General features: G+C 42.7%; 1 protein-coding gene across 1 annotated transcript in view; it reads left to right on the plus strand.

The window, feature by feature from the left end:
* The window catches only part of nup210 (nucleoporin 210), a 57883-nt gene that overhangs the window by 19088 nt on the left and 26875 nt on the right, over positions 1-11920 (plus strand). The window contains exons 12-13 of the mRNA XM_084185168.1: positions 11185-11340; positions 11549-11759. Of these exons, the coding sequence (XP_084041294.1) occupies positions 11185-11340; positions 11549-11759 (367 nt within the window). The remainder of the gene's footprint in view (positions 1-11184; positions 11341-11548; positions 11760-11920) is intronic.

Here is an 11920-nt window from a genome sequence, read left to right on the forward strand (position 1 = left end):
GCAGCCCAAATAAATGCTTCACAGAGTTCAAGTAACAGACACATCTCAACATCAACTGTTCAGAGGGGACTATGTGCATCAGGCCTTCATGGTCGGATTGCTGCAAATAAACCACTACTAAAGGACACCAATAAGAAGAAGAGACCTGCTTGGGCCAAGAATCACGAGCAATGGACATTAGACCAGTGGAAATTTGTACTTTGGTCTGGAGTCCAAATTTGAGATTTTTGGTTCCAACCGCCGTGTCTTTGTGAGACGCGGTGTGGGTGAACGGATGATCGCCGCATGTGTAGTTCCCACCGTAAAGCATGGAGGAGGTGGTGTGATGGTGTGGGGATGCTTTGCTGGTGACACTGTCTCTGATTTATTTAGAATTCAAGGCACACTTAACCAGCATGGTTACCACAGCATTCTGCAGCGATACGCCATCTCATCTGGTTTGGGCTTAGTGGGACTATCATTTGTTTTTCAACAGGACAATGACCCAACACACCTCCATGTTGTGTAAGGGCTATTTTACCAAGAAGGAGAGTGATGGAGTGCTGCATCAGATGACCTGGCCTCCACAATCCCCGACCTTGAGATGGTTTGGGATGAGTCGGACCGCAGAGTGAAGGAAAAGCAGCCAACAAGTGTTCAGCATATGTGGGAACTCCTTCAAGACTGTTGGAAAAGCATTCCAGGTGAAGCTGGTTGAGGGAATACCAAGAGTGTGCAAAGCTGTCATCAAGGCAAAGGGTGGCTATTTTATATTTGAAACTTTTGACTGGAGAAGTAATTCAGATCCTGCTTCTGTTTGAGTATTTGTTTAACACCTACTGATTCCGTGAGTACCAAGCCTAACGCAACCACAACATGTCGGATAAACAATTTCACAAATCTGGCTGTTTTTAATATTTGCTATGCTGTAATAAAGGCTTTATACTTTATTTTCGTTAGAACAGCCTCTTTGGTATTTTATTTAGTGTCCAAATTGTAAGAAATAGTATTTCTAATACTAACCCTCATTTTTCGTGATCTCCTTATTGTTATTATTATTATTATTATTATCGTTATAATAATAAGTAAGGCCAGACAAAGTTGAATTGCTGTTTAACGGATGCCCCGCCTTACTTTTCTCCACACCCCGCAAAAATAAAATAAAGTGTAATGTTTTGGGCAATATATGCGGAGCTTTGTTTGTAATGCACTGTCCGCTCTCCCTTGGCTTTCCCAAGTTGATGCTCAAGAGACTTAACAGCCTCAGATCACGCGCTCAGATCATGTTCGAGCCTCGGATTGGACAGTCGTGTTCGAGCCTCGGATTGGACAGTGTAACACACACGCTCGCACCTGCAGGCGGCGTGCAGATGTTTCATTTCTCTCTCATGTGGTCATGGCTGAAGCCAGCGCAAATGCCTACTATTTATGTTTCCAGGTTAAACGTGGGCCGTCCCTCATAAACAAACAGTCGGTTAATTTCAGGGGTAATGCATCATTTTCAGATCTATTAGAAGCGATTTTAATAGACGAAACAACAATGTCATTGAATCCATTGACTGGCCAGAGATCAGGGCATTCATCAGTAAAGATGCAGTGCAAGCTGATAGTATTTTGGACAACCAAATTGAAGTCAAAATGATTGATGAAAACGAAGTGTCAGCTGTATGTTGATTTGCGATTCATAACTTACGTTTTACCGGTACTACCAGTAATAGTAGGCCAACCGATAACATCAAGACGGAATGCGTTTAGAAGTGATGGTGCGCCGCCGAAAACAGCTAGCATGTCCAGCAAAGCACGCACACACTTCATGCAGATCAGCAGCTGCACAATGATGTGCTCGACGGTCTCCAAGGTGGGGGCTTTTGGTAGCAGCCAGACGAGACAATCGAAGGAGGGTGCGTTGAGCGAAGTTACTGGGCTCGAATTTAGTCAAGCTTGCTCTATATAGATTGATGCTTCTAATTGTGCATGTTATAAACCATTTATTTTTATTTTGATGATGACAGGCTATACTCTATGGCTTGATTTTATGTATTTCTTCCAATGCTACATTAATTTGGCAGATGTAACTTGATTGACCCTCTTCCTACAAGGCCTAGTCTATGAGAGGCCTAATCATATTTGTATGAATCTTTTGTTAACACCTATAGGCTATAGAGATGCATTCAGTTAATGAACTCATTATTATACATAAGCATTTTAATTTGATTACAATTATTTATTGTTAATCATTCTTGAATTAGATTTTTGTATTTTTATAGTCTACTCTATTACCCTATACATAACATTAAATTACGAGATTGGATTCCGCTTTTTCCAGTGTTACATTCATTTGACCTAATTCGAATGATTGTCCTTTATTAACAATAGCATATTTTTCCTAGAAAGGGTAGTCTATGATAGGCCTTTTATATTTGCATTGTCTTAATTTGTTAAAGCCTTGTTAGGCTATACAATTAAGTAGATTAATGAACTGATAATACATTCATACATTACTTTTTTCCCCCAACATTTTTAGAATATGATAGGATGTATAATAGAACGCAATATTATATGTGAATAATGTTCATTAATGTTAATTTGTGTATTAATAATAAAAATCTGATAATCAGATTTCTCCAATTTTTCATGTATCCTGGACATTAATTAACCGATTATAAAAGCACTCTGGTATATGGACCCCCATCTAGAGAAGTTAAAAGAGAGAGGCTTAGCCATACCAGACAGATTCCTGCAATTACCTCAAGGCCTTGGATCCTACAACAGATACCAGGAAACACGACACAAGGCACCAAAACTAAGTCAAGATCAGTTTCGGGATAATTGCAGTCAGCTTTCTATCTCAATATCCCAGCCCTGGGCACACCGGAATCACTTCACAGGTATTTTAATGAATGTATTGTCATTTTTCTATATCAATAAAGTTTGTGGCACACTACTACTCCTTTTAGATTCATGTTAAACATACTGTGTCTATTGTAAAATGTCACCATTTATTCAGGAAATGTAAAACGTTTATTTTCAAAAGTAAGTGTAAGCTTTGTTTTAAAGCTCTGAACTAAAACTGCCTGCCTACTTGTTCACATTAGATCTCAGAGAAGATGTGGTGCATCTAACAGAGTCCATAGCAACTTATGCATCCCACTTGGAGAAGGTGAATCAAGCAATGTCCAGACGTCACCAACAGCCCACTCCCCTACGTACACCAGAGTCTGATGTTTTATGCTACACTGTGAGAGCATAATGCGAACCGGTCAGCCCCCAGTACAGCACTCTGTTACAAGCTTTGGAGAAAGTGCCCCAATACCACCCCCTGTTTCTACTGGACTTTGCTCCTGAGGATAGATTCCAGAGAAGGAAATGGATTGACAATTTGAAACTTCCATTGACTTTCACTTTGTACAAGTATGCCTGTGGTAACTACCTAGGCACTCATATGACATTTCATATGGATGGTATCCTCACATAGCAATGGCGTTCATGAGACCAGGCAAGCTTCTGTCATCTCCCCACTGAGAAAATAAATACCAACATACCACACTAGAGCAATGCAAAAAGCATTCCTCAACAAATACGCACATGCTGCCAAAGTGAACAGCTACTTCCTGAGAGAAATGTATTGGTTTCTGACAGATGACAAGAGTTCAGCAAACGATGATGAACAGGGCCTACTTGATGAGAGAATATCCTTGTTCCTCCTTGATGGTGATGACCCAGAACTGATCATGGATTTAAGGAAACTGAATGGCAAACCACAATCCTCATTCCAGCCCTTTTGGGATGAAGTACAGAAGTATTTTAACGAATACACAGCTCAGGTCAATGATCACAGACATGGGGAGTACTTGTACTTACCTTTTGCTATATCAGTTGAGGACTTGCGTGACACAGTGGAAAAGCAGCTTCCACCAGAAACTAAAATCCCATCAATACAGTGGCTAAGACAGCAGTTTACACCCAAGAATCCATGGTTCATGTCTGCTCTCCAGTACACCGGAATGTTTGACCTCAAGTTCATGGTCCAGTCTCGGGTGATAAGAAAAGGACATCAAGACCCAAAGTTTGTTACAGTACAGTGGAACTACATTAAACAGTTTGCCTGCATGTTGCAGAAGGACTGTGAAATGTTATGTGTGGATGATATAGAAATATAGAAAATGTAAAGATGAGTGCTGCCGTGGTCAGTGCAAAGGTGAGAGCGACCATCAACTGTGTTGAATGTGAGAAACCAAGGTGCTTGTATGCCTAAAGCAAGCTGTCTAAAGAAGAACAGAAAGCAGTCCCAACACATTCGGGACGAGAACATTTCTACATGTGGTTCAGAGCTTTTCCAAGAAGATTATCCATATCACGAGCAGATAGTTGCTTTCAAGGGGCTAACCTGTGGAATGCAAGTGGAGACACAATATTACTCAGAAATCACAGTGTCATTCCCAGATGTGTTTGTCCATTGTGGATGTCCAGATGTTCTTGAGGGGGAAGAGGTGGTGAGGCTCAAACAACAATTCCAACATGTCAGGCCAATGTGCCCAGTGTGTCATCAAGAAGGGAAGCAATTCATTACGAGAGCTCCAATAAATCTTAAAAAGAAATGGACATCTTAGAGACCAGAATAAACAAATAAAGGACTAAACGGACCGTGCTGTTGAACAGTAAAAAGCAGCAGGTGATTGTGCTATTGCCTCTGACCACAGAACATTGGCCGTCATTTTCATTTCCAGACGATTCCACGTGTTGAATCGCCATTGTTTGTTGACACCCAGTAGGTGATCTACTGCACATGGCCAACTTTAGTTATGGTGTCTTGTGAAGCTGTTCTTGATTTTTATCAGAGATCTTTTTTTAAATCAGGAATAAAGAAACTGTCACATTGTCTTATTTCTCATGGTTATTACAACATTGTAACATCTGCGTTCTTTTAAATAAAAATAGTGTAGGTTTTGGTATGGAATAATATAACTCTTGAGGTTCACATTAGGCCTAGAGCCTGCATAAGTGCCTAGGACAATGTGGTAAAGTCCTGTTATTCCTTAGTACTGAAAATCCGTTAAACAGTGAATCAGTTTTGTCCGGCCTAATGTCGTTCTCATTAGTAATCTTAGTATAGCAGCCTTGTATAACCACCATCGAGTTGTAGGCCAAAGAGCGCATCCTGTTTAGTCTTAATATCGTAACTTAATTAAGCCTATATTTCAATACTTGTGTATGTATGTGTGTGTGTGTGTATGTGTGTGTATATATATATATATATATAAACCGTTCCATTTCGGAAATTGCATTCACAAATGAATGCGACTGTTTTTAGTCTTTGCTGTAATAAAGGCTTTACAAAAAAACAACAAAAAAAACATTACAACAGACTCTCTGGTACGCTATAATTTATTTTGTGTTTACATTGTTCCAAACTGTCAGAAAAATTATATTGTAATATAACAGCACACAAAATATGCACGCAGCGCTTGCTCCGTACGTTCTTTTTCTTGATCTCCAGTATTTCCCACAACTAGTCAAATTTATTACACACATCCGACTTCTCTTTTACCTCTGGAGCAACCAGTAAACATTCCCCTATTGGTCACGTGCATGCGATGCATACATGTGTCATGTAAAGAGAGCAAGGGTTGAGGGAATAGGGAATGTTTTTCCTAAACAAATGAGGGATTTCGGTGACAGAACTTTTCAGTCAGAAATGGCTGTAATTATAGTGCATTCGAAAATAATTCAGAACCCTTGACTTTTTCCACATTTTGTTACGTTACAGCCTTATTCTAAAATGTATTAAATTGTTTTTTTCCCCTCATCAATCTAAACACAATACCCGATAATGACAAAGCAAAAACAGTTTTTTTTGTTGAAATTTTTGCAAATGTATTAAAAATAAAACACTGAAATATCACATTTACATAAGTATTCAGACCCTTTACTCAGTATTTTGTTGAAGTACCTTTGGCAGTGATTACAGCCTCGAGTCTTCTTAGGTATGACGCTATAAGCTTGGCACACCTGTATTTGGGGAGTTTCTCCCATTCTCTGCAGATCCTCTCAAGCTCTGTCAGGTTGGATGGGGAGTGTCGCTGCACAGCTATTTTCAGGTCTCTCCAGAGATGTTTGATCGGGATCAAGTCTGGTCTATGGCTGGGCCACTCAAGGACATTCAAAGACTTTTGTCCCGAAGTCACTCCTGCATTGTCTTGGCTGTGTGCTTAGGGTAGTTGTCCTGTTGGAAGGTGAACCTTCTCCCCAGTCTGAGGTCCTGAGCGCTCTGGAGCAGGTTTTCATTAAGGATAGCTCTGTACTTTGCTCCGTTCATCTTTCCCTCGATCCTGACTAGTCTCCCAGTCCCTGCCGTTGAAAAACATCCCCACTACCATGTTTCACCGTAGGGATGGTGCCAGGTTTCCTTCAGACGTGACACTTGGCATTCAGGCCAAAGAGTTCAATCTTGGTTTCATCAGACCAGAGAATCTTGTTTCTCATGGTCTGAGAGTCCTTTAAGTGCCTTTTGGCAAACTCCAAGCGGGCTATCATGTGCCTTTTACTGAGGAGTGGCTTCCGTCTGGCCACTCTACCATAAAGGCCTGATTGGTGGAGTGCTGCAGAGATGGTTGTCCTTCTGAAAGGTTCTCCCATCTCCACAGATGAGCTCTTTCAGAGTGACCATCAGGTTCTTGGTTACCTCCCCGACCAAGGCCCTTCTCCCCTGATTGCTCAGTTTGGCCGGGCGGCCACGTCTAGGAAGAGTCTTGGTTCCACTGTGTTCTTGGGGACCTTCAATGCTGCAGAAATGTTTTGGCACCCTTCCCCAGATCTGTGCCTCGACACAATCCTGTCTCAGAGCTCTAGGGACATTTCCTTCGACCTCATGGCTTGGTTTTTGCCCTGGCATGCACTGTCAACTGTGGGACCTTATATCGACAGATGTGTGCCTTACCAAATAATTTCCAATCAATTGGATTTACCACAGGTGGACTCCAATCATGTTGCAGAAACTTCTCAAGGATGATCAATGGAAACAGGATGCACCTGAGCTCAATTTCGAGTCTCATAGCAAAGGGTCTGAATTCTTATGTAAATAAGGTATTTCTGTTTTTATTTTTAATACATATGCAAAAATTGGATCACCTGTTTTCGCTTTGTCATGATGGGGTATTGGGTGTAGATTTGAGAATAAGGCAGTAACGTAACAAAATGTGGGGAAAGGGTCTGAATACTTTCCGAATGCACTGTATGATACTGTCAACTTGTAAAACTGACCAAGTATGTACTGTAAAGGTGTAGTGGAGAGGCCATTAAGAGTGAGAGGAGTGTCCATTATGCGCCGACAGATTCCTAATGTAGCTTGTGTAGCTCTGAAATGTGGTCTTGATGGCTCAGTTGGTTGAGAAATACTGGGAACACCAAACTGCTGTGTGACTGGCATCCATAATAGAATGATCATAGAAACACAAAGCTATGTGAATCTGAGTATGATCCTATTAAAAAAATTATTCCCTTGAATTTCTAGCACGACCTCTAAGAGCCATGTGATACAAAGCCACGCTGATCAGCACAGCCAATTGAATAAAGCCCCATCTAATACATTTGCAAAAATGTAAAAAAAAAAAAAAAACTGTTTTCACTTTGTCATTATGGGGTATGGTGTGGCTGTTGATGAACATAAAAAAAAGGGGAAGGGGTCTAAATACTTTATGAATGCACTGTATGTTGCAGTTTCAGCAACATGGACAGCGTGATAAACTGTGCAGCAAGTCTGAGTACAGTCAAATCAATTGCTCCCTCTAGTAATTTGTGTGTGTTCTTTACTTCATCAAACAGTGCACTTTAAGCATCAGACAAGCTCAGTGCATATAGTTGATATGATTTAAAACACATAGGATGTGTCTATATGAAAAAATACACTTTTTAACATTTTGACTGTTCGAAAGAACAGACTACTCTTGGTCGACCAATATACACTGCTCAAAAAAATAAAGGGAACACTAAAATAACACATTCTAGATCTGAATGAATGAAATAATCTTATTAAATACTTTTTTCTTTACATAGTTGAATGTGCTGACAACAAAATCACATAAAAATTATCAATGGAAATCAAATTTAGCAACCCATGGAGGTCTGGATTTGGAGTCACCCTCAAAATTAAAGTGGAAAACCACACTACAGGCTGATCCAACTTTGATGTAATGTCCTTAAAACAAGTCAAAATGAGGCTCAGTAGTGTGTGTGGCCTCCACGTGCCTGTATGACCTCCCTACAACGCCTGGGCATGCTCCTGATGAGGTGGCGGATGGTCTCCTGAGGGATCTCCTCCCAGACCTGGACTAAAGCATCCGCCAACTCCTGGACAGTCTGTGGTGCAACGTGGCGTTGGTGGATGGAGCGAGACATGATGTCCCAGATGTGCTCAATTGGATTCAGGTCTGGGGAACGGGCGGGCCAGTCCATAGCATCAATGCCTTCCTCTTGCAGGAACTGCTGGCACACTCCAGCCACATGAGGTCTAGCATTGTCTTGCATTAGGAGGAACCCAGGGCCAACCGCACCAGCATATGGTCTCACAAGGGGTCTGAGGATCTCATCTCGGTACCTAATGGCAGTCAGGCTACCTCTGGCGAGCACATGGAGGGCAGTGCGGCCCCCCAAGGAAATGCCACCCCACACTATGACTGACCCACCGCCAAACCGGTCATGCTGGAGGATGTTGCAGGCAGCAGAACGTTCTCCACGGCGTCTCCAGACTCTGTCACGTCTGTCACATGTGCTCAGTGTGAACCTGCTTTCATCTGTGAAGAGCACAGGGCGCCAGGGGCGAATTTGCCAATCTTGGTGTTCTCTGGCAAATGCCAAACGTCCTGCACGGTGTTGGGCTGTAAGCCTGCTGGAGGTCATTTTGCAGGGCTCTGGCAGTGCTCCTCCTGCTCCTCCTTGCACAAAGGCGGAGGTAGCAGTCCTGCTGCTGGGTTGTTGCCCCTCCTACGGCCTCCTCCACGTCTCCTGATGTACTGGCCTGTCTCCTGGTAGCGCCTCCATGCTCTGGATACTACACTGACAGACACAGCAAACCTTCTTGCCACAGCTCGCATTGATGTGCCATCCTGGATGAGCTGCACTACCTGAGCCACTTGTGTGGGTTGTAGACTCCGTCTCATGCTACCACTAGAGTGAAAGCACCGCCAGCATTCAAAAGTGACCAAAACATCAGCCAGGAAGCATAGGAACTGAGAAGTGGTCTGTGGTCTCCACCTGCAAAACCAGTCCTTTATTGGGGGTGTCTTGCTAATTGCCTATAATTTCCACCTGTTGTCTATTCCATTTGCACAACAGAATGTGAAATGTATTGTCAATCAGTGTTGCTTCCTAAGTGGACAGTTTGATTTCACAGAAGTGTGATTGACTTGGAGTTACAGTGGGGGAAAAAAGTATTTAGTCAGCCACCAATTGTGCAAGTTCTCCCACTTAAAAAGATGAGAGAGGCCTGTAATTTTCATCATAGGTACACGTCAACTATGACAGACAAAATGAGAAAAACAATTCCAGAAAATCACATTGTAGGATTTTTAATGAATTTATGTGCAAATTATGGTGGAAAATAAGTATTTGGTCAATAACAAAAGTTTCTCAATACTTTGTTACATACCCTTTGTTGGCAATGACACAGGTCAAACGTTTTCTGTAAGTCTTCACAAGGTTTTCACACACTGTTGCTGGTATTTTGGCCCATTCCTCCATGCAGATCTCCTCTAGAGCAGTGATGTTTTGGGGCTGTCGCTGGGCAACACGGACTTTCAACTCCCTCCAAAGATTTTCTATGGGATTGTGATCTGGAGACTGGCTAGGCCACTCCAGGACCTTGAAATGCTTCTTACGAAGCCACTCCTTCGTTGCCCGGGCGGTGTGTTTGGGATCATTGTCATGCTGAAAGACCCAGCCACGTTTCATCTTCAATGCCCTTGCTGATGGAAGGAGGTTTTCACTCAAAATCTCACGATACATGGCCCCATTCATTCTTTCCTTTACACGGATCAGTCGTCCTGGTCCCTTTGCAGAAAAACAGCCCCAAAGCATGATGTTTCCACCCCCATGCTTCACAGTAGGTATGGTGTTCTTTGGATGGAACTCAGCATTCTTTGTCCTCCAAACACGACGAGTTGAGTTTTTACCAAAAAGTTATATTTTGGTTTAATCTGACCATATGACATTCTCCCAATCCTCTTCTGGATCATCCAAATGAACTCTAGCAAACTTCAGACGGGCCTGGACATGTACTGGCTTAAGCAGGGGGACACATCTGGCACTGCAGGATTTGATTCCCTGGCGGCGTAGTGTGTTACTGATGGTAGGCTTTGTTACTTTGGTCCCAGCTCTCTGCAGGTCATTCACTAGGTCCCCCCCGTTCTTGTGATCATTTTGACCCCACGGGGTGAGATCTTGCGTGGAGCCCCAGATCGAGGGAGATTATCAGTGGTCTTATATGTCTTCCATTTCCTAATAAATGCTCCCACAGTTGATTTCTTCAAACCAAGCTGCTTACCTATTGCAGATTCAGTCTTCCCAGCCTGGTGCAGGTCTACAATTTTATTTCTGGTGTCCTTTGACAGCTCTTTGGTCTTGGCCATAGTGGAGTTTGGAGTGTGACTGTTTGAGGTTGTGGACAGGTGTCTTTTATACTGATAACAAGTTCAAACAGATAACGAGTGGAGGACAGAGGAGCCTCTTAAAGAAGAAGTTACAGGTCTGTGAGAGCCAGAAATCTTGCTTGTTTGTAGGTGACCAAATACTTATTTTCCAGCATAATTTGCAAATAAATTCATAAAAAATCCTACAATGTGATTTTCTGGAAAAACAAATCTCAATTTGTCTGTCATAGTTGACGTGTACCTATGATGAAAATTACAGGCCTCTCATCTTTTTAAGTGGGAGAACTTGCACAATTGGTGACTGACTAAATACTATTTTCCCCCACTGTACATTGTGTTGTTTAAGTGTTCCCTTTATTTCTTTGAGCAGTGTATTTTCGGGGACAGCCTTAATATTTAGACATTTATATTGTCATCTTTCATTACTTCTTATTACTACCTTCTAATTCGTATATGGCCAGATACTGGCTTAAAATGACAGATAAAAGTTGAAGTGTCTCTCGATGTTGGTGTATTGTATTTTCTCTGCGTCAATATTTACCCATGTTGCATTGTGTCCCAGGCAGCGGGAGGCAGTGGGAATTTCAGCTGGTCCTCCTCTAACCTAGCCGTTGCCACAGTGACAGTGAAAGGAGTGATGACGACAGTCAGTGACATCGGCGTCAGTGTGGTGTACGCCCATGATGTACGCAACCCAATGCACTATGGAATGATGAAGGTGAGATGACCTCATTACCTATCTTACGTCTTTATGAACTGATATTACAACTGTACTGGTTAGTCAATCTATAATGTTTGGAAGAATATTACGTAAATGAAAGAATTAAACAAGTCCATTGAAAAATGTAACAAGATCTCTTCCCATTGTCTCGACTTCAGCTGTTTCTTCTGACCGGTCTCACTGTCCTCCTAACCCCCACCCCCAGGTGTACGTTGTAGAGCCCGTGGGGATGGACTTCTCTCCCTGCCCGGTGGAGGCCCGCATTAGCCTGGTGCTGGAGCTGCCCCTCCGGATCTTTAGCCTGCTAGGGGAGGGGGGAAAGTGGGGAGTGGAGGAGCGGGTGATGCTGAGCGACTGCAGTCACTTTGGCCTGCAGGTGGAGGAGGAGACCCAGGGAGTGTTCCAGCTGCTGGAGGGTGAGGCATGCCCCCATACACTGCTCATAGAAACCTGTAGGAAAAACCCTGACCATACTTTACCTAGCTGGGAGGCAGAGCCTTCACAAAGAGCCTCTGTAGTGTCTTTTATGTCCTTCTCAGATTGGCACTACGGTTTTAATTTCCCTTGATCCATGGAG

Source organism: Coregonus lavaretus (assembly GCF_964263955.1).
Source record: "Coregonus lavaretus genome assembly, chromosome: 20".
NCBI classification, from domain to species: domain Eukaryota; kingdom Metazoa; phylum Chordata; class Actinopteri; order Salmoniformes; family Salmonidae; genus Coregonus; species Coregonus lavaretus.